The sequence below is a fragment of the Siniperca chuatsi genome, linkage group LG23 (assembly GCF_020085105.1).
Source record: "Siniperca chuatsi isolate FFG_IHB_CAS linkage group LG23, ASM2008510v1, whole genome shotgun sequence".
Classification (NCBI taxonomy): domain Eukaryota; kingdom Metazoa; phylum Chordata; class Actinopteri; order Centrarchiformes; family Sinipercidae; genus Siniperca; species Siniperca chuatsi.
Window position 1 is genome coordinate 21,599,700 of NC_058064.1, and position 27,159 is coordinate 21,626,858.

The 27,159-nt window shown below is 44.2% G+C and overlaps 1 protein-coding gene and 2 non-coding genes across 8 annotated transcripts; all 3 read right to left on the reverse strand.

The window, feature by feature from the left end:
* Positions 1-15,711: 15,711 nt before the first annotated feature.
* Positions 15,712-25,647, reverse strand: slc25a3a (solute carrier family 25 member 3a). Of its 6 annotated transcripts, none has more exons than XM_044185985.1 (8): positions 25,273-25,647; positions 24,551-24,717; positions 21,905-22,029; positions 20,118-20,297; positions 18,658-18,839; positions 17,739-17,911; positions 17,184-17,294; positions 15,712-16,185 (listed from the first exon to the last, which is right to left on the reverse strand). In XM_044185985.1, exons 2-8 carry the CDS (start codon positions 24,690-24,692, stop codon positions 16,025-16,027), a joined length of 1,074 nt encoding a protein of 357 aa, XP_044041920.1. In that variant the 5' UTR covers positions 24,693-24,717; positions 25,273-25,647; the 3' UTR covers positions 15,712-16,024. The 6 variants fall into 6 exon arrangements, with proteins under 6 accessions (XP_044041920.1, XP_044041922.1, XP_044041919.1 ...); XM_044185987.1 differs by lacking the exon at positions 21,905-22,029 and adding an exon at positions 23,260-23,384; XM_044185984.1 differs by having other exon boundaries at positions 24,551-24,722.
* Positions 16,918-17,119, reverse strand: LOC122871673. The gene has a single exon (XR_006376921.1). It is a non-coding gene; the product is annotated as a small nucleolar RNA SNORA53 (small nucleolar RNA).
* LOC122871672 lies at positions 18,326-18,527 on the reverse strand. The gene has a single exon (XR_006376920.1). It is a non-coding gene; the product is annotated as a small nucleolar RNA SNORA53 (small nucleolar RNA).
* Positions 25,648-27,159: the final 1,512 nt, after the last annotated feature.

The following is a 27,159-nucleotide window of genomic DNA, read 5'->3' on the forward strand; positions in this document are numbered from 1 at the left end:
ACAGGCTGTTACCCAATAGGACGCTGCAGTCATGCCTCTCTCTTCCTCCAATGGGATGAGAGGACGCTGATCCCTTGAAGGGGCCTATTCAGCTGTGTCGAGGGCCATTTTGTGTGTGTGTGTGTGTGTGTGTGTGTGTGTGTGTGTGTGTGTGAGGGCTGGAGAGGCCATTGGGTGTGAAGAGTGAGGAGAGTGATGGAGGGATTAGATTGGCCAATGGAAGAAGGCGGGGCTAACAGGATGTTACATAACACAAAGCCCCCCCATCCCCCCATGAAGCACTCTGTCTCTTTATCCCTGACATGCAAACATCCTCAGCAGTTTCACGTATTTCTCACACTATTCTGTATAAACAGTCTTCACGTTTGTTTCAGTGACGAACACACAGACTTTATCTTTGAGGCTGCTGGGTTGGAGATAGGAGAGAGCAAAGCTTCATGGGAAAATGACCAAGACATTTCCTGTTTTGGCTGCAACCGATACTGATGCCAGTGTATCCAAGCACATTGGACATTTTTGCATTTAAAAAAGGAACATAGAAGCAGGAAGACAGGAATATTATTGAAAAGAAGAAAGACAGAACACACAGGTCCCACATTTAGCAAAGAAAAAAATACAAACACCCCAATAAAAACACAAAAATAGAAATACGATTATATACAATAAGTACAGAGTCTTTGGTGTGTGTACTGTTCAGTTGTCATGGAGATGGTTTAGTTGTTATCATGTGCGCTAAGAATTTTGTCATTGTTGTGGACCAGACCATGGACTGTCATCTGTAAATGTGTTTTTGTATGTGGGTGAGCAGTCATGGGTGTAAAGTGAGAACAGTTTTTGGCTCAGACAGTGGCCTTGCAGGGGTTCTGTGTGAGTGTTGGTTTTATCAAATTGAAGTACAAAGGGAATCCAGACAGATATTAAAAAATGAAATACAAGAGAACTGAATAAAATGGCTCACTACTCTCTCAGAATTTAGTTTTGGTGTGGGTGGAAAAGCCACAGTATTTAGGCCGTTATCCGACACTAAAGGTCTCCACTGGAAATAAACTACAAAAAAAAGAAAGAAAGGAGTTTAAAGGTCACCTCGATGCAGCATTCTGCATTCTTCCCCATGTTATTCCCAAACCAGTCAATACATTGTCGTCTTGTTCTATGGTTACTTTAAAAGCCTTTACCCAATCAGATCATTTCCATTTCTTCTAGTGTAACTTCAAAATCAATTAGCCAGTCTGCTCACTAAACTTAACTGAGGACAAATTCACACATTATCCTGAAGAGAGCCCTGGGCCAAAAATGATGATCCCTTGATATCTTGATTAGCATTTGCCACACAATAAACCTGGGGCATTAGGGGCCCCATGGCCCTGGAGCCCTGAGGCAGAAGCTGCTTTGTCCAGTTGGTAATCCAGCCTTGTCAAAACTGATCCTAATCTCTTGTTAACTAAAATGCATGTTGATGACTGATATGATGAGTATGATCATGTTGTCATTCTTCAGTGCACTGCAACTCCTCATTATCACATAGGCCTACTTAGGTTACTTAATAAAAACGTCAGAGACTTGACCACATTCTATCCAATAATAAATGGCTAATATTGTCCCAAAATAAAGGCAAACTGAACTATCTGTCCAAGATAAGACGGTGTAGTCCCTCATTCGTCCAGGAGTGTTCTATAGTAGAAAAGGTTTCAGTCGTAGTCATCTGGACACTGTTTTCAGAATCAAGACGTTTCGGCTCCCATCCGGAAGTCATTCTCAATTGTGAATGACTTCCGGATGGGAGCCGAAACGTCCTGATTCTGAAAACAGTGTCCAGATGACTACGACTGAAACCTTTTCTACGATATCTGTCCAAGCCAAGTTTGTAAAGTGTCTGTCCTGATATCTGGCAACCTTGGACTAACATCCAAGGCGTAAAGATCAAAGGCCAGTCCAAAAACAGAATCCAACAGAATGTAAACTCTGTATCATACATAAAAGTATTCATACAGGTAAGAAACACAGAGCATTGAGGCTTGGTCCAGTGAAAGCATAAAAACAGGAAGCTTCAGGTTAACAAAGATGACCAAAGTTACTTTGATGGGAAAGAACCCAATCAGCTGCCTCTGCGTAGCATCACTGCACAAGCTGGTGTACAGCTGCAAGGTCACTGGCTGCAGCTGGAGTGTTTTCTTACTGTAGATAGTAACTTGTTTGGTCTGTGTGTTTCCTGTTGGACATACGAAGCAGAGAGCTGAGCTGATGCAGTCGGTCAGATCTCCGTGTACCAGCGTGAATATTTTACTGATGTGGGAGTGAAACATAAAGCACATTCTTCAATTCAATTCAATTTTATTCATATAGCGCCAATTCATAACAGAAGTTATCTCATTGTACTTTTCCTATAGAGCAGGTCTAGACCGTACTCTTTATAATATTAATTACAGAGACCCAACAAATCCCACCATGAGCAAGCACTTGGCGACAGTGGCAAGGAAAAACTTCCTTTAAGAGGCAGAAACCTTGCGCAGAACCAGACTCAATGGTGGGCGGCCATCCGCCGCTGCCATGTCACTGTGCTTGCACAGCAGGACAATCTCCATCCTTAACGATCTTGAACATGGTCATCACCAAACACACACACACTCTCTCTCTCACAGACTCCATCGAACATTCTTAGTGATGTGTATAATGGCTGGGAGTTGTTTTTCCACTCAGGAAAATAGTTATTTTAGACCTGACCCATTCAGGGGCTTTCTTCCGAAACCCAAAACAGTGCGACAGCTTTACAAATCAAAAAAGGAACTTGAGAGCATGAAAGTTCATTATTGACCACCATCTAATCAAAAAAAATCTTAATGCAAAGTTCACTTCCTAGCTTTTGCTTTCTTTCCAAGAGGGAGATGTTCAGATGAATATCAGTCTCATGTCTGTATGTTAAGTACAGGGCTGGAATCAGGATTTCATTAGTCTAGCTTAGGGGAAACAGCTAGCACGGCTCTGTCCATAGTTTAAAAATACACCTACCAGCACCTCTAAAGCTTACTGATTAACATGTGGTATCTCATTCGTTTAATCAGTACAGAAACAGAAAGGATGGATTATTTAAAATCAAGGCCAGTTACGTCGCCCGGATTGGCGCTACCGGGGCCCCACCCTGGAGCCAGGCCTGGGGTGGGTGCCCGACGGCGAGCGCCTGGTGGCCGGGCCTTTCCCCCCGGGGCCCGGCCGGGCACAGCCCGAAGGAGCGACGTGGGGCCGTCCTCCCGTGGACCCACCACCCGCAGGAGGATCCGTAAGGGGCCGGTGCAGAGAGATCTGGGCGGCAGTCGAAGGCAGGGGCCGGCGACCAGATCTCCGGACACAGAAACTGGCTCTAGGGACATGGAATGTCACTTCGCTGGGGGAAGGAGCCTGAGCTTGTGCGGGAGGTTGAGCGTTACCGGCTAGATATAGTCGGCCTCGCCTCCACGCACAGCCTGGGCTCTGGAACCCGTCTCCTCGAGAGGGGCTGGACGCTCCATTTCTCTGGCGTTGCCCGGCGGGAGAGGCGGCGGGCTGGTGTGGGCCTGCTCATAGCCCCACAGCTCAGCCGTCACGTGTTGGAGTTTACCCCAGTGAACGAGAGGGTCGCGTCCCTCCGCCTCCGGGTGGGGACAGGTCTCTCACTGTTGTGGCGGCTCACGGGCCGAACAGCAGTGCAGAGTACCAGGCCTTCTTGGAGTCCCTGGGAGGGGTACTAGACGGTGCACCACCCGGGGACTCCGTTGTTCTACTGGGGACTTCAACGCCCACGTGGGGGCAGCGACAGTGACACCTGGAGAGGGGTAATCGGAAGGAACGGCCCCTGATCTGAACCCGAGCGGTGTTCAGTTGTTGGACTTCTGTGCTAGTTACAGTTTGTCCATAACTAACACCATGTTCAAGCACAAGGGTGTCCATCAGTGCACGTGGCACCAGGACACCCTAGGCGGAGGTCGATGATCGACTTTGTTGTCGTATCATCTGACCTCCGCCGCGTGTCTTGGACACTCGGGTGAAGAGAGGGGCGGAGCTGTCAACCGATCATCACCTGGTGGTGAGTTGGATCCGCTGGCGGGGGAGGAAGCCGGACAGACTTGGCAGGCCCAAGCGTATCGTGAGGGTCTGCTGGGAACGTCTGGCGGAGCCCTCTGTCAGCAGGGTCTACAACTCACACCTCCGGGAGAGCTTCTCCCAGATCCCGGGGGAGGTTGGGGACATTGAGTCCGAGTGGACCATGTTTTCCACCTCCATTGTCGATGCGGCGGCTCGTAGCTGTGGTCGCAAGGTTTCTGGTGCCTGTCGCGGCGACAATCCCTGAACACGGTGGTGGACGCCGGAAGTAAGGGATGCCGTCAGGCTGAAGAAGGAGTCCTATCGGGCCTTGTTGGCTCGTGGGACTCCCGAGGCAGCTGACAGGTACCGGCAGGCTAAGCGTGCTGCAGCCCGTGCGGTCACAGAGGCAAAAACTCAGGACTGGGAGAGGTTCGGAGAGGCCATGGAGGAGGACTATCGGTCGGCCTCAAAGAAATTCTGGCAAACCGTCCGACGGCTCAGGAGGGGAAGCAGTTCTTCACCAACACCTTGTATGCGGTGCGGGTGGAGAGCTGTTGACCTCGACTGGGGATGTTGTCGGACGGTGGAAGGAATACTTTGAGGATCTCCTCAATCCCGCTGTCACGTCTTCCGAAGAGGAAGCGGAGGCTGGGGACCCGAGGCGGACTCATCCATCACCCTGGCGAAGTCACTGAGGTTGTTGGCAAGCTCCTTGGTGGCAAGGCTTCGGGGTGGATGAGATCCGTCCTGAGTATCTTAAGTCTCTGGATGTTGTGGGACTGTCTTGGCTGACACGTCTCTGCAACATCGCGTGGCGGATCTGGGACAGTGCCTCTGGACTGGCAGACCGGGGTGGTGGTCCCTCTGTATAAGAAGGGGACCGGAGGGTGTGTTCCAATCACAGAGGGATCACACTTCTCAGCCTCCCGGTAAGGTCTATTCCAGGGTACTGGAGAGGAGAATTCGTCCGATAGTCGAACCTCGGATTCAGGAGGAGCAGAGTGGTTTTCGTCCCGGTCGTGGAACACTGGACCAGCTCTATACTCTCCATCGGGTGCTCGAGGGTTCATGGGAGTTTGCCCAACCAGTCCACATGTGCTTTGTGGATCTGGAGAAGGCATTCGACCGTGTGCCCCGGGCGCTTTGTGGGGAGTGCTCTGGGAGTATGGGGTCCGGGGCCCTTTGCTAAGGGCTGTCCGGTCCCTGTATAACCGGAGCAGGAGCTGTGTTCGCATTGCCGGCAGTAAGTCAGACCTGTTCCCGGTGCATGTTGGACTCCGCCAGGGCTGCCCTTTGTCACCGGTTCTGTTCATAATTTATATGGACAGAATTTCTAGGCGCAGTCAGGGGCGGAGGGTGTCCGGTTTGGGAACCACAGGATCTCATCTCTGCTGTTTGCAGATGATGTCGTTCTGATGGCTTCTTCAAACCAGGACCTGCAGCATGCACTGGGACGGTTTGCAGCCGAGTGTGAAGCAGCTGGGATGAGAATCAGCTCTTCCAAATCTGAGGCCATGGTTCTTGACCGGAAAAAGGTGGTTTGCTCTCTTCGCGTGGGTGGGGAGTCCTTGCCCCAAGTGGAGGAGTTTAAGTATCTCGGGGTCTTGTTCACGAGTGAGGGACGGATGGAGCGTGAGATTGACAGGCGGATCGGTGCAGCGTCTGCAGTGATGCGGGCGCTGTATCGGACCGTTGTGGTAAAGAAGGAGCTGAGTCGAAAGACAAAGCTCTCGATTTACCGGTCAATCCACGCTCCTGCCCTCACCTATGGTCATGAGCTTTGGGTAGTGACCGAAAGGACAAGATCGCGGATACAAGCGGCCGAAATGGGCTTCCTCCGCCGAGTGGCTGGGCGCTCCCTTAGAGATAGGGTGAGGAGCTCAGTCACACGGGGAGCTCGGAGTAGAGCCGCTGCTCCTCCACGCCGAGAGGAGCCAGCTGAGGTGGCTAGGGCATCTGATCCGGATGCCTCCTGGACGCCTCCTCGGGAGGTGTTCTGGGCATGTCCCCACGAGGCGGCCCCGGGAAGACCCAGGACACGCTGGAGGGACTATGTCTCTCGGCTGGCCTGGGAACGCCTCGGGATCCCCCCGGAGGAGCTGGAGGAAGTGTCTGGGGCGAAGGAAGTCTGGGAGTCCCTGCTTAGACTGCTGCCCCCGCGACCCGGCCCCGGATAAGCGGAAGAAGATGGATGGATGGATGGATGGATGGAGAAACAGAAAGGTAAAAATGACAATTTGAAGTTTATGGGGAATTATGCGCTGGGACAATTTCTTAACAAACAACAGTTTATCATAGTTTATACATCCGTCCAGTACTTGTGCAGCACCCTTGGCTACATGGCAGGTTGCTGGATAGGGTCGGTCAGGTACCAAACCTGGCAAACTCACTGTGACAACAGGACTACAGGAAGCTGCAAACAGTCACTGCACCCAGCTGTTGTTTGCCAAGAAATAGTTCCACTGCAGAACTCCTGCTAAAACCAAAAACTGCTGTTTTTCCATTTCTGTTTGTGTACACGTCAAACTAATGAGATACAACGTAATCAGTGAGCTGTAGACAACTTTGGACAGAGCCAGGATAGCTGTTTCCCCCTGCTTCTAGTCTTTATGCTACGCTAGTCCCTGATTTCAGCTCTATACTTCACTCACAGACATGCGGATACCTGATATCTATCGTCTCCTCTCACTCTCAGAAAGAAAGCAAATAAGTATATTTCCCAAAATGCTGAACTATTCCTTTAATGTATTTACTGGATAATAGATTGTATTAGTGCATATTATTTAGTTTGCAAAATGCAATATGCATTCTGTCTTATGTAAAATAGTACTTTCACATCAAAGTGGAAGGTTCATGGTTCAAGTTTTATTTATTTAAACACAACATGCTGCACAATGAAAGATAAGTTGTAGCCTCTTCATGCTACACACACACAGAACATATATACAAATATTTAAAGTCTGGTGGTACGGCAGCAGATACTTCTGTATTGCTTGCCAGAAGACAGCAGGGTGAACAGGCTGTGGCTGGTGGGGGTACTGTCTTTTAGTATCCCTCTGCGCAGGCACCTCATCCCACTGATATCACTGATGCTTGGTAGATGGGTACCAATGATCTTCTGAGCGGTTTTAGTCACCCGCTGCAGAGCCCTCCGATCCTGGGCCATGCACATCCCATGCCAGTTTGTGATGTTTCCAGTCAGGATGCTGAATTTGTGTGAATTTTGCCTTCTTAAATTTCCAAAAGAAATACAGCCGTTTCTGAGCTTTCTTGACCAGCGTGGAGATGTGAGAGGACCGTGACAGGTTCTCTGTGATGCTGATTCCCAGGAAGTGGCAGAGTGTGGTACTCAAGCCCAGAGCGCTAAGTTTGAGATTGTGTTGAATGCTGAGCTGAAATCAACAAACGACATTCTGATGTAAGTGTTGTTCTCAAGGTGTGTGAAGACCTCTGTGGATCTGTTGTTTCTGAAAGCAAAACTGGTGAGGGTCCAGGCTGGCTGGGATGTTGTTCTTTAGGTGCTGGAGAACCAGGTTCTCAAAGCACCTCATCAGAATGGTAGTGAGTGCCACAGGGCTGTAGTCATTTAGATTAGATACCGCAGACCTGTTAGGCACAGGGACGATGGTGGCTGTCCTGAAGCAGGTGGGAACAATCTCCTGAGACAGTGACATGTTAAAAATGTCAGTAATAACATCAACTAGCTGATTGGCCCATGTTTTTAGTACGCAGCCAGGGATGTTATCAGGCCCAGCAGCTTTACTCACGTTCACTCTCAGCAGGATTCTTCTCACATCCGCTGTGGATACTGACAGTGGCCGGTCATCTGAAGGCGGAGTAGACTTTACAGCTGACTCTTTGTTGAGGAGATCAAAACAAGCATAAAATGATCACTGCTTAAGCTTTATTGATTAAGACACTATTTAAAACACACATATTGGAATTTTTATCTGCTGACACTGTGCTATCTTTTGTTTGTTTGTTTTTCATGCAAATAGACAGGTAAGCATTATATTTTAACCCCCCTCCTATGACCTCTGTGCACTTTACCAGCAAGGTCACCAGCAGTGTGAATGTACACAGTGTGACTGCTGGGGATAACAAAAACAAAATCACATACAGGTCAGGATACATAATGAGAGGTGAGCTGCTGCATGTGTGCTGAGTTGTTGAGTACAACAAGCTGCAGTCAGTGCAGTTATTACTGTAAATATGGAAGTGAAATGGTCTGTGTGTGCCAATGTTTACACTGACACTGTGCACAAGGTCAGCCTTGCCTACAGCTTCTGACCAATCAGGATGCATGCAGCTCCCAGGCAGCAGCAGCCACCAATCATAAAGCACTTTGTGGACAAAAGCACCAATTGTGTTTTTTCATCAGTCAGGGATAAAGTTTGGCAGCCGAAGGGCCAACTCAGACGGAACAATTCCATTGCTAGATAATCTAAGTGACCTTACACAACTGAGCTTTGGGTGTGAAGTTAGGCCATATCAGTGAATGTGTTGCTCACTGAAGTGGAGCACAAAATGTAATTTCAAGTTCATCAACAGGCCAAAAAGAATCAGGTATTAGCACTTTTGGTACCTTTTCACCTCTTCATTTCCTTCTTTTGGTTCCCACTACAGTCTGTAAAGAAACCTGGATATAGCATCTGTCACATCAACCAAACATTCTGAAGGGACATTTATTTTGAAACCTGGAGTTTTGAATGCTCGCCACCATCTTTGTCAGTTACTGGAGCCTGAAAATCCTCATTTGGGCGAAAAGCACAAAGACTGATGTGCATTAACCTGCTAGGGGGTCCCAGGGCAAAAATTAACCCCTCTTTCCACTCACTTTCTGTGCAGTGTGTACAGTGTTTCTATTGCTGATATACCTCCTGGCCCCAGATTTGCTGCTGTTTAATTAAACACATTAACCTGAATATGCAGCATATAAGCACAATACTCACATAATGAAGGTCTTAAAACTAGATTTTGACACATGGACACTTTTCAAGGCAGGAGCCCAAGATTAAGTAATAAGGCCCTCATTTTGTAAGTTGATACTGTGCTTTAGGTATGTATTCCCTTAACTATTTTTTGGTACGACTTTCTAATAAATCATAATGAATGACCCCATAATAAGACGGTGTAGTCCCTCATTCGTCCAGGAGTGTTCCATCGTAGAAAAGGTTTCAGTCGTAGTCATCTGGACACTGTTTTCAGAATCAAGACGTTTCGGCTCCCATCCGGGAGTCATTCTCAATTGTGAAAATGGTCTGAGAACTCAGAAATTTAAGCTGCTCAATTTTCACAATTGAGAATGACTTCCGGATGGGAGCCGAAACGTCTTGATTCTGAAAACAGTGTCCAGATGACTACGACTGAAACCTTTCCTACGACCTCATAATGGTTAACAAACAATTTCCTAATGCTTTATAGATCAGTAAAAATCCATTAATAAGAACAACTTTTCTGTTGCCAGGTTGTGAGAAATCTCTTTTGCTGGTGTTCATTATACATGTTGGTCATCTATTAATAAATGTTTCATAAGTTGTTAATACATGTATTTTGGTCCAGACCCTCTTTCTTTCTCTCTAGTTTCTCCTCCTTGTCCTCTCTTTTCACTCAGGCTTCTCTGTGCTGGACCTGTCTGTGTAGTCTGTCCTCTTCCTTCCAGGTCTCCATGGTGGAGAGCAGGTTGTGAGGCTCAGGTCTGTTTGGTGACACATGAAGTTGCTCAAAATCCTCCTGGATCCATTCTTCATATAAGTTTACAATCTATCTATAATTTTGCCACCCTGATTGTCCACGCTGTAATTTTACCATGTTGGTCTATTCTGTACACACGACATCTATTTCCTGTCTGTCCGTCCTGGGAGAGGGATCCCTCCTCTGCTGCTCTTCCTGAGCTTTCTGCCATTTTTCCCCGTTTAAAAGTTTTTTTGGGGAGTTTTTCCTAATCCGAATTGAGGGTCTAAGGAGACGAGGGTGTCGTCTGCTGTACAGATTGCGTAGTCCCTTGAGGCAAATTTGAGATATGTGATATTGAGCTATATAAATAAAATTGACTTGACTTGACCCTCTGCAGGTCTTTTTCAGAGGGTAAGTGACTACACGAGCCAATAAATTAAAGGGATTTTTCACAACCTGGCAATCCAAAAGTTATTAATGGTGTATAACTGACCTATAAAGCATTAGTAAATGATTTATAAACCATTAGTTACAGCTTATAAATCCTTTATAAAGGATACATTTATAGTGGTGGTACCAATTCTTTTATTAAATTAAAACAAACCAGTTGACACACATTCATTTTGAAATCCTGATTTTCGGGTTCCTGGGGGTCTGGGGCCAGTTGCCCACTTTTTCAGGTTCATATTCCAGCCTTGCTGATGGAGTGGAAGAAAGATGGGAAAGAGGCAGCTGAGTTTGATAGGCTGAGACACCTGTCAATCAAAGAAACATCACCTAAAACAAATTTTAATATCTCCTTAATTCAACAATGATTCTCAAAATCATCATCATCAAATTAACTACAGTTGTATGCAAAAGTTTAGGAACCCCTGACAATTTCCATGATTTTCATTTATAAATATTTGGGTGTTTGGATCAGCAATTTCATTTTGATCTATCAAATAACTGAAGGACACAGTAATATTTCAGTAGTGAAATGAGATTTATTGGATTAACAGAAAATGTGCAATATGCATCAAAACGAAATTAGACAGGTGCATAAATTTGGGCACCCCAACAGAAAAATCCCATCAATATTTAGTAGAGCCTCCTTTAGCAGAAATAACAGCCTCTAGACGCTTCCTATAGCCTGTAATGAGTGTCTGGATTCTGGATGAATGTATTTTGGACCATTCCATCTTACAAAACATCTCCAGTTCAGTTAGGTCTGATGGTCGCCGAGCATGGACAGCCCGCTTCAAATCACCCCACAGATGTTCAATGATATTCAGGTCTGGGGACTGGGATGGCCATTCCAGAACATTGTACTTGTTCCTCTGCATAAAGGCCAGAGGAGATTTTGGGCAGTGTTTTGGGTCGTTGTCTTGTTGAAATATCCAGCCCCGGCGTAACTTCAACTTTGTGACTGATTCCTCAACATTATTCTCAAGAATCTGCTGATATTGAGTGGAATCCATGCAACCCTCAACTTTAACCAGATTCCCAGTACCGGCACTGGCCACACAACCCCACAGCATGATGGAACCTCCACCAAATTTTACTGTGGGTAGCAAGTGTTTTTCTTGGAACGTTGTGTTCTTTTGCCGCCATGCATAACGCCCCTTGTTATGACCAAATAACTCGATCTTTGTTTCATCAGTCCACAGCACCTTATTCCAAAATAAGCTGTCTCCCATACAGCTTCTCCTTGTGCAAAGTGCGCTGAATTGTTGAACGATGCACAGTGACACCATCTGCAGCAAGTTGATGTTGTAGGTCTTTGGAGGTGGTCTGTGGGCTGTTTTTGACCGTTCTCACCATCCTTCGCCTTTGCCTCTCCAATATTTTATGTGGCCTGCCACTTCTGGCCTTAACAAGAACTGTGCCTGTGGTCCTCCATTTCCTCACTATGTTCCTCACAGTGGACACTGACAGCTTATATTTCTGCGATAACTTTTTGTAGCCTCCCCTAAACCATAATGTAGAACAATCTTTTTTTTCAGGTCATTTGAGAGTTGTTTTGAGGCCCCCATGTTGCCACTCTTCAGAGGAGAGTCAAAGAGAACAACAACTTTCAATTGGCCACCTTAAATACCTTTTCTCATGATTGGATGCACCTGTCTATGAGGTTCAAGGCTTAATGAGCTCACCAAACCAATTGTGTGTTCCAATTAATCAGTGCTAAGTAGTTACAGGTATTCAAATCAACAAAATGACAAGAGTGCCCAAATTTATGCACCTGTCTAATTTCGTTTTGATGCATATTGCACATTTTCTGTTAATCCAATAAACCTCATTTCACTACTGAAATATTACTGTGTCCTTCAGTTATTTGATAGATCAAAATGAAATTGCTGATCCAAACACCCAAATATTTATAAATGAAAATCATGGAAATTGTCAGGGGTTCCTAAACTTTTGCATACAACTGTATTAGAACCATACATTTTTAGTACAAAGGCCTTTTTTTACTTGTAAAGAGAAGTTGTTTTTCTTTCAAACTCCACTAATCACTAGTCTTTAAATTAACAATGAACCAAATATGTAACTATGTGTACTGTGAAATTTGTCAGAGTGAGGCCGAGCTGTATTCAGTGACAGATGTAACATGGATTTAGTACAAGCTTGTCCTTATGGTGACCCTGCTCAGTCTGTAGTCCAACTGACTTTTCCAGTAAGCCCCCACCCTGTTCGCAGAGACTTCCCAGGCCTGCTGTGGAGTGGATTCCTCCCACTGCAGATTCCTCACAGCAAGCTAAGCCTGGCCCCCTAATTCATGTGACCAGGAACACCTCTGCTATTTCAGAGTGACCTTCAAATTCAGCACAGGGCTGGAAGAACAATGGCTAGATATATGAATGCACGGATGACTACATTTGGACATGCGCCGATGCTGTCTCCCCTGCCCCTGTTTCTTTTCTCTGTGGAGCAGTGGAGTCAGTGTTAACTCTTTCCCTCCTCACTGTTAGGCCTTTTCCACCAACATGGAACCGGCTCAGTTCTGGTTCGTGCACATAATTTTGAACCGTTCAATTCAATTCAATTTTATTTATATAGCGCCAATTCATAACAGAAGTTATCTCATTGCAGTTTTCCTATAGAGCAGGTGTAGACCGTACTCTTTGTAATATTAATTACAGAGTCCCAACAAAAAAAATAATAATTCAAAGTGGTCTTTGCATTGTGCCTCCCTAACCCTATCCCCTTCCCTCAAGCCCCTCCCCTCTCTCTCTCTCCCTCTCAAAACCTAACACAGCAGCGGCAGATGGCCGCCCACCATTGAGTCTGGTTCTGTCCAAGGTTTCTGCCTGTTAAAAGGAAGTTTTTTCTTGCCACTGTCGCCAAATGCTTGCTCATGGTGGGATTTGTTGGGTCTCTGTAATTAATATTATAAAGAGTACGGTCTAGACCTGCTCTATAGGAAAAGTGCAATGAGATAACTTATGTTATGAATTAGCGCTATATAAACAAAATTGAATTAAATTGAATCCCACCATGAGCAAGTACTTGGCGAAAGTGGCAAGGAAAAACTTTCTTTTAACAGGCAGAAATCTTGGACAGAACCAGACTCAATGGTGGGGGCCATCCGCCGCTGCCGTGTTGGGTTTTGAGAGAGAGAGAGAGAGAGAGAGAGAGAGAGAGAGAGAGAAAAGAGAGGGGTTCAGAGCATTTCGACCAAAAATAAATTGGTTCATACCCAAACGTTAATTTCCAGCTGGAACCAAAAAATACCAGGTTTTCCTTGCAAACCAAAGTGGGCGTGTCATATTGGGTCAAAAGACCCAGGTGTTTTGGGAATCATATCATTTTCATACAGTCCCTTAATAAGAAAAACTAAGCATATTGTCAGAGCCCAAACACCTGAACATGTGATGTAGCTGAAAATAATCTGAGTGCACTAAGTTTCCTTGGCAAATCAAAATTATGACCATAATACCCTGCAAAATAGAAAATGCTGTTTTAGAAATAAATCATTTAGCCTAGAAGCAAGCAAAAATGCTGTTGACAAAGCACTGAAGCTGGAGGTTCATGGGGGTCGTTGGTGTGTAATATCTCACTCTGCTTGCCTGGATTTGGCACAATGTGATGGAAACACAGTTTGTATTGGACCTGATAATAAAGGCTGAAGCCTAACTGTCCCTGATGGCGCCCACAGCTGTTTCCATCAGCAGCCAGACGAGCTGGAGATGGAGCCCTAAAATAGACCACAGATAATGTTCAAGCTGTGTGGAAGTCAGCAGAAAGAACAATGCTAACAAGGGGAACGGGCCTGCAGATCGCAAACATAGGACTAATCACTGGGCTACACATATTTACAGGTTATCACTAAATTACTGCTGTGATGAGACCCAAAAAGAGGAGATGTGCAAATCGTAGCTGTGGGAAACCTTTTTATCTCTCATGGTGTTGATGTTTTATTTAATGAGACAGCAATGACATTATGATCTCACAAACAGGGAACACATAAATGGAATCCATTTCCCATGACCTCTTGCAACCTTATCCTGTCAGCAAGCCCTGTTAGGTGCAACACGCACTGCCACGCATCCTTTTTCCAACAGAAGACAGCACTATTGTTGCAAATGTACAAACTGCCTATTTTATGAGCAAACAAATGGATTCTAATGACAGCATGTACTTCAGACTGTGTGTGTGTGTGCTGCGACCCAGGCCAGGCTCGGGTCCATTAGATGATGCAGATCTCAGTGTGCAGCAGCAGGTAAATCTGCTCACCTTCCTCTTTCCACATGATACATTAAGCTTCACACACACACACAAGCTGCTTCTAACCCAGTTTGACGTGGTGTGTAGTTTTTATGATGCCCCTCTCCTCCCCTAAATTTTACCAAGAGCTCCGTTACTACCAGCATCACGAGGAGGCAGTGGTGGTATAATACAACACTAACAGCAGGCACTGTGGATGCATGTAAATCAAAAATATAGTGGAATTCAGCCAAAGCTACACAAGCTTGAGACGGACCAGTTCCTCTCAAATAAGGGTCTGTTGAGTTTGGTTTCAGTTTTCATGAGTCTAGTACCTACCTTGCTCTTCTTCAAAGAAACACTCATTTCTAGAAAATCCTCCAACAAATTAAAGACAAGTTGAAATATCCTTACTGTGCTGACAGAATTGTCAAATTAGTTTTCAGTAAGATATTGAATGCAGGACTTTAACTTGTACCAGTAGTTTTATATTATTGCTACTTACTGAACACTCCTTGCATCCCTGCTCAACTCAACTGAAGGGTAGTCGCTTATCCAAAAAACTGTAAACAGTGGAGTAAGCACACTCTCTAGTGGTGGAAAACAAGAACAACATGTGACGACAGGAGCCAATCAAAGGTGGAAACCGATTGATCCCAATGCTGCGTTGAATTCCATTGTTGAGGTAAGGACACCTGAGAAATTCCGTTCTCCAACTTCAAGGATCATTCCACTGCAAAACATTTATCCTTTGACACAGTTTCAGATTTGTTCCTGACATCCATTCCTTACCATTTCTGTATGGTATGGAAATCAGCCAGCACTCTTAAAATCTGCATGAGTTGGGTAATCCTACACAGTAAACACAATGTCTACATTACTTTTGACAATATCACACCGTAGTTGCTCGACAATGTAGTTTAGACTGATTTGAACAATCCGCGCTGCATCACTTTGAGTCTTGTGCTGGGTACACACACCTGCTGCCAATGTTTAACACTATTCCACTGCTTTACAGGTGGCGGTAACACACCAGACCTGCTGCCATGTGCCAACAAAGGCTGGGAATTTGACGGCACACTAGCAAACAATGTAAACAATGCTGGATTTGAAATATTCAGGGGAAAAAAAAGAAATAATCAGCTATGCAAATGTTTTGAGGAAGGAAATGCACTCAACACATTAGAACTCAATGACACAGGAACAAAACAATGTTGCATTACCTGGATAATTCCTCAGAGGCTTTAACTAATAAAATGCAAATTAATGTAAAAAACAGAAACTGACAATGTCTTCAGGGAATTTAAATTCTTTTATTAGAATTTCAACAATTTTCTAATGACAGGGATTGATAAAACCAGACGGGTGTTTCTAGAGCAACATTTTCTGTCCGACTCGTGGTAATCCAAGAGTGACAGTTCCATCTTCTCGCTTTGCTTGTTTTTCTGTTTAATATACATTAGTAGCAGCCCTGCGCTCTGTGCAGAGCAGCAGGAGCCGAGGACATAAATATAGAAAACTGCTGTGTACGCTGTGGAAGTTTGGGGAGTTCAGATGTGTCAGCTGGAGACTGCGGCTCAGTGAAGGGATGGGGGCTGGGGGGGCTTTACTCTGTGAGGCCAAGCTTCTTCTTCAGAGATTCTGGCATCTCAGGGGGAGGGGGGCGGGGCAGGCGGAAGTAGACCTTGACGGAGTCGTAGATGAACCACTGCAGGGCGGTCAGAGTACCAATCATGATGATACGGGCAAACAGGCCCTTCCACACACCTGAACAGAGACACAGAACAGATCAGACTGACAAATTAAAACACCTGAAAACATTGTTACATGGTTTAATTTACAGCAAAACACCACAAGATAGCGATGTCCATCTTGGTTAATACACTGATTAAAAAGGGGAAGAATCAAGATACTTCACATTGATGCAAAAAATAAAAAAAAACAAATAAATCTTGCAAAGCCCCTATCATCATAAAGCAGTGCTGTTCATTGGTTTGCAGTGTCGCTCAAATGGAATAAAGGGAGAGCTACGTCAGGATAAACTGTACAGAATAATCTGACAATTGACTAATATATACACATCAAGCTGCCCAGCCCCGCCTTCTAATATAAAACAATGCAAGACCTGCAGCTACAGCCTCAAATGACCAGTGACACGGCAGGGCGGATGGCCGCCCACCATTGAGTCTGGTTCTGTACAAGGTTTCTGCCTGTTAAAAAGGAAGTTTTTCCTTGCCACTGTCGCCAAGTGCTTGCTCATGGTGGGATTTGTTGGGTCTCTGTAATTAATATTATAAAGAGTACGGTCTAGACCTGCTCTATAGGAAGTGCAATGAGATAACTTCTGTTATGAACTGGCGCTATATAAATAAAATTGAATTCAACATTCATTTTTCATTCAGTTTTAATGTTGTATTGAGTGATAGTGGCTGTTCCTGTTATAGCAACAAGATGCTACAGTGTTTCCTTTAGAGTGACAACAAAGCAGTTTATCAGCAGCATGTCCGTCCCCCAGGCTAGCAGCACTGGGAGCTCCCTGTCTGTAGAGGACAGGGTTGCCAGTGTTGCGGGTGGCTGGTGGACAGGTAGACTGTTCTCACACGCCAATGACTCAAGCACCTCCAACTGTACAGCCAGAAAGCTGCTGAGGAGCTCTGCTCGGAGCACAGCGCCCTCCAGAGGTGGATCTAAGGAGCGTGTTGATCAAAGCCACATGTTACACTATGCTACTGTTGAAATTACTGTGGACTAGTGTTGATACAGACCTTTGGGTCCCAGCCTCTTGAGGACCTGGACAGCGGTGCTGCCCTTCTCCTTGTTCAGCACAGACACCACAGAGTCAGCAGGGTGGGACACGATGGCACAGAACACACCAGCTGCACACAGCAAAAAAACAACATCAGAAAACTGCAATCGGCTGCAATAACTTTGCTGTGAACACCGACACATTTAATACCAGTTCAGAGGAATGATGCATTACTGGAATCACATGAAACTGATATTACTGCCAATACATAGCTATGTTACTAACAATTATTCTTAGCAATATTGCTGGAAATTTTCAAACCAGTCAAGATTTCAACCCATCTTAATTGTTACTTCATTAACTGATTTTGTTTTCCAGCTTTAATGAGCATCAGGTTTCGTAGTGCTCTACTGTTGGTTGGTGGAAGCATATTTTCCACTCTAAACTGCAAATGCTTTTGGTTCTTGATAAATCAGTGTTGGCTGTGTTGATAAAAGTTCCACAAAAGAATACGGGATACTGTTTTAAACTACCAGTACTAAGCAGTGTACTGTTCAGATGTCCAGTTACTCACCGATGTAACCGGCCACAAAGGTGACCACCAGCTGCTCAGACTTGCTGCACTCACTGCGGGGCTTCGGAACAACAAACTTGTAGAGCATCTCCACAGTGCGCTCGAAGCAGGCAAACTTCATCATGGTGTAGGGGATCTGCCTCATCCACAGGGGCACAACACCCTTATAGAAACTGGAGTGAAAGGATGGAGGAGAGGAGCTCACAAAGAAGCATCACGTGCTGAAGATATTTGCCCATCAATACAACTACCTTCTTGTACCAATGTAAGATGTCAAAAAATAGACTCTACGAGTCTTCATGGACATTCCATTTATTTCCCTTGCAGCCACGTCTCAAAACTCTTTAATAGGGCCCAAGTACTATGATTAAAAGTCAGCTTTGCTGTTCACAATCTCAATGCTCATCAATGTCCATGTTTTAAGCTTGTTGGTTATTGTTTAATAGCAAAACTAGAGGAAATAATTTCAAAAGAACACTATATGGAAGGAACATTGTTGCGTTTCTGAATTTTCCTGTGGTAATTTTGTGCCTTTGCCTCCACACACACACACTTTTCAAATGGTTTCTAGTTCTGTGCATTAACTGTGTGTCCGTCCCCCAGGCTAGCAGCACTGGGAGCTCCCTGTCTGTAGAGGACAGGGTTGCCAGTGTTGCGGGTGGCTGGTGGACAGGTAGACTGTTCTCACACGCCAATGACTCAAGCACCTCCAACTGTACAGCCAGAAAGCTGCTGAGGAGCTCTGCTCGGAGCACAGCGCCCTCCAGAGGTGGATCTAAGGAGCGTGTTGTGATCAGAAATCAATTTTGTATTTATCAGTTATTCAAATCACTAATGCAACCATTCCTATATCTGAATAACCTAGAGGCCATTTTACATAACTCACTGACAGCGAATTGGAAGACGGTAGCACACTTACGCCCAGAGCCCCTCCTCTGCAAACATCTTGGGGACACACTGCCTGAGGGTGTTGGCATAGCCCGGCTGGGTCTGGATACGAACTTTGACAGCCTCCATGGGAGCCAGAGCAATGTCAGCAAAGAACTCTGCGCTGGCTGAGGCAGCCAGGTACAGCGATGTCCTCCACAGGTAGGTGTTCTCCTGTTGGTCGAAACCACACAAATGTCACACAGATTGGGTGACAGACGTGCACCACTCAGGTTTCCCCTACGTCACTCAGCAGGAGAAAAAGAAATAAAAAATAACTTCTGAACAGTATTAAGAAATTACCACTCAAAAACAAATGTGGTACTTTTGGTATCATAAGGTTTCCTGAATAAAGCCAGGGACACTCCACAAAGCAGACAATCCTGATTTACCAAGAAGATTTAAGACAGTGGGGTCTGCACTGGCGACTCATCACAAGAATGTGACGACTCAACTTTAAGTCTGGGTAACACTCTTCATCCCGTAACTCCATTGTTATGAACTGTCCAAAGCAACTCTCGCAGCTTTAGTTTGGACAACTAATGTTACCCACTGCAGCAGGCTGTGGAGGCCTCTCTCGGAGAGAATGACAACTCCCTGCATTTATCTTTTTCTGCATATTGAGCATGTGTAAACAAGCCGAGCCAGAGCACAAACATGTATACTTCCACACCAAAAAGGGGCACATTGGCAAGGAGCAACTAGTTACACTGGCTCTATAAATGGTTCAAGTCTGGAAAACCTTATTTGTCTTAGACACTGTAGCTTATTTCAGTTTATGGCAGAAGAAGTTTTATTTTTGAGAAAGAAAGAAAGAAATAAATAAATAGGAGAATGCTACTTTAAAAATCAAACAAAAACACCATAATTACTTGGAGAACATATGGAGAAGCATCAATGAGAGTACTGATTGTACCAAGCGCTAGACCAAAACATAAAATAAATTCCCCTCTATAACTGCCATCTAGTGAAAACTGAATGATCCAACAGTTGAGCTGGTTAATGACAATCCAAACAACTGTATGGACAATGTCCATTTTCAGTTAAGCATTGAAGATGGAGCAGATTGTGGCCACTCTACACAGTGCTTGTGATTCCAGCGTCCCAGGTGCGGCTCTCCGTTCTGCTCAAAATACTTGCCTAGTATTTTTTTGAAGGGTGCCGTGTTTCACAGAGCAGATCAAGCCGGGCAGGAAGTCAGACACAGGAACGGTATAAAGCATTCCGTCAATTTTCAAAATAAAAAACAACCTATACCCAATTGTGTATGACATCACTATATCAAATAATAAATTCAATTTAAAGCCATTTAACTACGTAATACAATTTAATGCCACTCTTTTACCTGAGCATAACTCATCAGCAAAAAGGTGATGCTAAATCTAGTTAACAAGAACAAACATGTATGGTTCTCTGTCAGAGCAGAGCGTTGACAGCTGTTTCCGGTCTCACCTCTCCCAGCAGGTCACTGTAGAAGATCTTGAACACTTCGTAGAAGCCAAACTTGCACAGTCCCTGCATGGAGTAGCCGATGAAGGTGGGAGCCCAGCCCTTCGCCAGGCCTCTCATGCCATCTTCCCTCACTGTCACTGCAAAGCCATTGCCGATGCTCTTGTATTTATCTGGGTCTACCTGTGGAGGAGAAATAACGCTGTGAGGAAGCATGTCAACAAATCATTGGCAGCTCTGGGGTCTGGTGTTTTAGGCAGATGTTTATAGGCTTATAGGATGACTAATCATTAGTAGGGCTGGGCGATATGGCTTAATATTTTTAGTCTATATACACGATATATATCTCGATATGCACATTTTCTCTAACATACCGTAAATTCTCAAAGTGCAAACATGATGCAGTGCTGTAGATCAAACTACCCAACATATAAAGCAGTTAAAATTAGCATAAGCATATACAGCAGTAAAATGCAACACATTAATGCAGCGTAATTGCCAAAATCATCATGTATTATAATAGCAAAACACTGACAGGGAACAATTTACTGCGCATTTAGTCCATTTTATATACTTCTCCCTTAGTAAGGCTTAAAAATGCAGAACTTTTACTTGTAGTGGCGTATTTTCAAAGTGGGGTTGGTATTAGTACTTTTGCTTATGTAACGGACCTGAATTCTTCCTCCACCTCTGGTTAGCACATCCATATTCTAACTGCACCTGTGTGTTGCTGGCCGAGCCTTCTCCTTTAAGGAAGGTGGCCTTGTGGGTAACCTTTGTGTGAGAGATAGAGTCCAGCAGGTTTGTTACGGAAGTGAGTCTTTCCGGTGTGTGACAGCCTTTCACTAACTATTATACTGCAACCTGAGCTTATCTACACACTTTGTGGCTGACTCAAGTAAAGTAACTACCTGTCAGCGGCAACATTATTTGCAGCGCTTTGAGTAGTCAGAAAGACTAGAAAAGTGCTATTTAAGTATAGTCCATTTACCATAACACTGAAAACTATGATATGACGATATGGTCATCTGCTATATCGCACATTAATTGATATTCGATTATATTGCCCAGCCCTAGTCATTATTACAGCCAATCCATGACTTGTAAAACTGGTGTTTGTCTGTGTTTAAGTGCTCTGGGGGGAATTGCATTTGCTCAAAACTAACAAAAATGTACTTTGCACGAAGGCCCCTTTTTCTACACTATTTAGGTGTTTTAAACTATATTAGCTCAACAAATTCTATAATGTCAAGGTTACTGTCAAAATTCAATCACCCTAACATGTTAGGATGACCTATAAATTGAGCCATGCCTACAAAGTGTGGTATAAGAGAATCCCCTGCAGGAAATGTTAAACAGTAAAAATTAATATAGTATTTGTTTTTACAAGTATAACATGCTGGTGCACAGGTTTCAGACCACTCCAGAACTTTCCAATTTAAGCCATTTAATAGGGGAATGTGAACTCTTATAAACTAGGCTACTTGCAACTAAAATTGAAATTTACACAAACCATTGACAAGAAGTTAAAAAAACCTAACAACTTTCAATTGCCCACACCACAAGGCTGGACAAAAATGTATTCTAGGGAAGGCTACAGAAACACTTAACATACAGGTTTTATACACATGCAATCAGCAACAGCAAAATAATAAATAGGGATTCTCTTATAAAGCACTTTGAAAGCTGCCTGTTCATTATATACAGTCATTTCAATTCATTCATGAAGACATGGGGCTGTGAGGTTGGAGGAGCTGCTGGCTACTGTGAGGTTCAGCGTCCATACAAACCTGCATACGGCACTTGACAAGGTCGAGGGGCACCACTGCTGTGTGTGTGATGCCGCAGCTCAGGATACCCCCAAAACCACACAGGGCATAGTACTTTGAGGAGCCAAACTCGCAGCTGACATCCTCTGTGGTAGAAGGGAGGGGACACACAACATACATGCAACATGCAGGGTCACATGCAGCACAGGACAAAAAATAAAAATAAACAGCAAACCAGAGCCACATAATGGAAGAGTTGTCACTGCAGAAGGAAAACTACCAAACCTCTCGAGGAGTGCTTCCCCATGTCCCATCTGGACAGTCTGAATTCAGTGCCAGGACTCTTCCATTATATATGCAACGTGCAGCCATTTATTAGGATCACACACCAAAGGTCGATAAAATCAATGTACGCGTGATTTCAGTATCAAGTGGTGTTTTGCAAGTTATGCCATTCACTACAAAAGAATTTAATCACTGCTCAATTTTCCAAAGCATACCACAAGTTTAGATTTGTTTCCTACCTTACATACAATCACTGGTTTGAAGTCATCTCAGTAAACTACTCAAGTTAACTTACAACTTGCTACAGATAGCTAATTCATGTTTTTTTTTTTAAATAATGAAGTTAACACCAATGGCTGGCTAGAAACCACAAAAAATCTGTGGTATGATTTGAACATTTTCAGTCACAGAAGTTTAAGTGCTCTGTAGTTAACTGGCTTAAAAATGCAAAACATCACTGGTCCTACAAATTTGTGATTAAAATCATTTATTAAGGAATATACTCACGGTTGAGATTAGATTAAAGCCACATTTTCCATTTTACTACACAATTTTCTTTATCATCTGTGTCTTATCAAATGTACTTTTGACCTTTTACAGACAGAGTCTTACCTGAAAGTACAAGGTTAATCAGCCAATGTGTTAATGAACAATTAATGGCTGTCTGATAATGTCAGCATTAATGTGTTGCATCTCTCATAGGTCATCTATACATTTGGACAGTCCTTATAAGAGAGACACGTCTGATGGTGTCAAATAGCTCGGTCAACATTCACGACCTCAGGACTGGCTCTCCTGACCTTCAAGAGTCCTCTACTGTGGACAGTGGGGCAGGTACAAATGATTAAACACGTAGGAACACTGGTGCAGAACCATGCAGCCATGTTATGATCACTCCAACACATTAGAATCATGGGAATCGATACACAATGACAAAAACAACTTTACAACTGGGCGGACGCCATTTCTCCCATGCAAATTGGTGCATTTTCAAAAAGAATCAAAAAACACGGTTATGAGTGGATGAGGTGTGACGTAAAAAAAGAACAAAAAAACAAAACAAAACAAGGCACTGCGCCACGGAGACAGACCTGCATTCTGCATTTGACCAGATCGAGGGGAACGACAGCTGTGTGTGTGGTGCCACAGCTCAGAATCCCACCAAAGCCGCACAGGATCAAATACTTCTGTGAGCCGAACTCACAACTGTCTCCCTCTGAAGAAACACAGGTGAGACTGACTTAGGTAAGAACAGGGCATCTCTGAGCTTAGACAAGAGGAAGCTTTCTTTGCGTGTTTGGAAGTATAACTACCTAAGAGTTTAACGTATTCAATCCGTTAAAGAAACATGTTATCTATGCCTTCAATCCAGCTAGACGTTTGACAAGCCAAAAGCTGTACTAGGGAGACAAGCGCACTTAAGCCATGTTTCCACCAAACACTTTCGGTATAGTACCCTTGAAACCTGTACCTACATGTACCTAAACCCTAGAAAACAAAGCCATGTAAGCCCTATAACATCCCGCTAGTTAAACACAAATGAAAAGTATTCCTACTGTTATGAGCTAGCTGTGCTGTTAGGATAAAGCTAAACTTATAAATGCAAAAGAACAAATACTGAGTAGAAGGGCATTATGAAATGGGCACGTGGACTTTATTCCACAAGCTGGTGTTTTCATACAATATATATGTTTGGCTTAAGCAGTTAAACTCTTTCACAGCATTCTGAGGCACCCCTAAATTATGTTAACACTTAAACACATGGTTGGTCAAGGCAGTCTGGCTCAATAAGTGCAGGTGAAGAAGTTCAAGGCTTCTGGCTGAAACCTGTTGGGCACTGAGGACTTGTGTGACAAGATACTTAGCAGCATTACTGTATGATGTCAAAGAAATTCTGGGTACCGTTTTTACAACCCGTTATCAATATTGCATGCTAGGACAATTTGTTCTTGAGTACCCTGAGCAGCTCAGTCAGGTATCAAATGCATTTCTAGTTTAACATTATGTAACTTAATTACTGATTCGCCACTAAAACAGTTCCATTCACCTTAAATCCACCATTTGAAAGAAAGTGCGATGCGCCGATTAGTTTGCTGCAGTGCAAAGGCAAAATACCACTTTGTCCTTCCTTGTCCTCCACAGGCGGCTTGTATGCAGTAAAGGCCTAGTCGCTAACTTCCTCATCAATCAAATCAAATCCCTTATTATTAACAACAAAAGCGTTTAACGATAACGTACAATCCGCACACAGGCAATAGTACTTTACAGTAAATATATATGCTGAATTACGCAGTGGCCACAATAGGGCAAATATGGTCGGCTAAGCTAATGCAGCTAACACTAGCCCTTTAGCTTGCGGACTCTGCGCAGGGGTTGGGTTACCTTCTGCGGTGGCGGCTGCTGCCAGTCTGCGGGTCCTCTGTCCATGAAGGCTCTGTTGGGGTTCTTCCACTTTCTGGAGGGTGAACAGGGGAGCGCTGAAAGGGTTGGCCCGGGCCAGCTGCGTCAAAGCGGTCGGGTACATGGTGGTGTCCTGCCTGCTGGCGGAGCTGCGCTACAATGAGCAATAAGTTAGCTGTGCGTTAACGTCAGCTCGAGCTAACTAGCAGCGGTGAATGGTAACACAATTTACGTCCCCCAACTCATACACACACACTGACACCTGAACTGAGGAATGGTATGTCACGTGCTGGCTAGCTTAGTTTGCCGTCTGAATGACCGTGAAAAGGGAATGCTTAGCTTATTGAATAAACACATAGCTAATAGTAAGCTACATGAAAAGTCACATAACGAGTTAACATTACAAATTACTGGACAGTCGGTAGCCATTTACAACAACCAACTCAAAATCCAAAAGCTGCACGTCTAACGTTACATATTCGTGTAGCATTTCCCTTGTTCATTTCTAGCTGATGCTAAAATGCTATGCTAAATTACGTGCTAAGCTAACTTGACCGCTCCATGGTGGAAGGTCTCCTCTGAGGTAGGAGTCGCAAAAACAAACCGGCAAACAGAAGTCATAGTTCCGTAAAAATACGCACTTCATAAATAAGTAACGATGTAATATTTAATATGTACTATTTTAAATGAATAATTGCACTCACTCTTTCAGTGTCTTAAGATGGCGCGTCCGCTTAGCTGCAACCGGCTGCTCTGAGAGGCCGAATGACCTCGCGGTAAATCGATTTGTCCTTTCGTGACGTCACCGAGAAGCCTAGGCGGACCCATCCGTTTCTCTGTCCCGTAAGAAAACGCCGCGGAGCTGCCAATCAACACCTCTCGTCCAATCACAAAATGGGACTGTGATAAACTAAGGCGGTGCGTGTAGTAACTTCTCCATATTCTTTCAACACACGTGTTTGGCAGTCATAAAAAGAGGAGAGATGTGTGTGTGTGTGAGACAGAGAATGACTCCTAATGACAAACCATGAGAGGAACACTAAGTGGATTACCCGTCGACAGCTACTTCTATTCTTGTCCTCCGTAATGCGGTTGAGAGCGAAGCCCCCCTCTAGAGGTGATCACAGTGACTTCACCGCACACCTGGCGCTCCCTCACTTCTTACTCAAGAACATTTCAAATGTCATTATGTCGTTTGTAATGCAGAGACAAATCAAAAATATTGACTGTAGACAAAATTTGGAAAATAAAATTTCAAAGTTTGTTTTCCTTACATGTCATGTAGGCCTGCCTTCGCCTACCTGTGGATTCAGAATAAACTCCAGTGTGGACGCACACCTCTGTTGTGGCTATGGGCAAATTGCTGTCTTTCACAAATACTTTCACAACAACATAGAAGTGTGTGTTGGGACATAGAACTGAGCCCCTATTTGCACCACATCCCTCCCCCTGCCTGTGCATTATGTATAGAATTCCTATGCTGGTGGGCATTTAGTGGAACACAAACTACACAAACAGCAGACATTTGTCATAGCAGGAGAAGCACAGGTGTACTTGATAAGTGCAGGGTCTTGGTATTGTGCATGCTGGCTTACTGAGACACTTGATGGAACTGAGCCATTGTTAACCAAATTAATTTCAACTGTGCTTTTCTTGTTATGACAAGTCAAAATGTCTGCCGAAGGTCACCTGGGGATCTGGGGGCCCAGGGCAGTTGCCAGAGCATTCATTTTAGTACAATATGAAAATCACTTTGCAGACACTTGCTTGAGTTAATCCATCACAGTGAACAGCAACAGTGACTTTTTATCCGAGACATCATGCTGTTCATGGATTCAGTGCCACACAGGAATGTTACTGTGTTGAAGGGGATTTTTCTACTGAAATAAACAGAAGGTAACAGCTGCCTAGAGGCACTGCATTGCATTGTGTAACACATCTACAACACACTTCTCAGCCTGGTTTAGCCTGTGTCCGTCCGTCAGCTCCCGCAGAATCACTTTTCCTGTATTTACTGATAACGCGTTTGGTTTTAGAGTGACTTGTTTGGGCAAAACGTTGTAACAGTTGGTAAAATGTACCCACCAGAGGAACATGTGCATTTTGCTGAATGTACAGTGATGAGTGATTACAATGCTGCAAATATTCGTGGAATTTAAGAACAATACTTTATCACGTCCGAGTACATTGAATGCTTTGGGTTTTTTGGCTATTACGTGAGATGAACATGTCATTTTATAAAAACATTATAGACTCAATAATTAATTATTAATTAATCAAAAATAATGAGCAGATTAACTGATAGTGAAAATAATACTGAGAGTTAAAACACAACACAATGTCATGACTCCAAAGGTTCATGTCCTGTAGAGGCCGGTACAAAGAGTTCTACCCTGTAAAATCTCATAACCAATTCTAATGAATCAACTCATCTATTATTAACTCAGCGCACTTAAATACATTTGTCAGTTTCAAGTCAGGTAAACTTAAACTGTCTAGTTACCACATTCACAACCATTTCAGAAATCCTAATCCTGTTCACTTAAAGTGAGGCTATGTAACTGTTCAAATAAGAAATAACAATCTTCCTC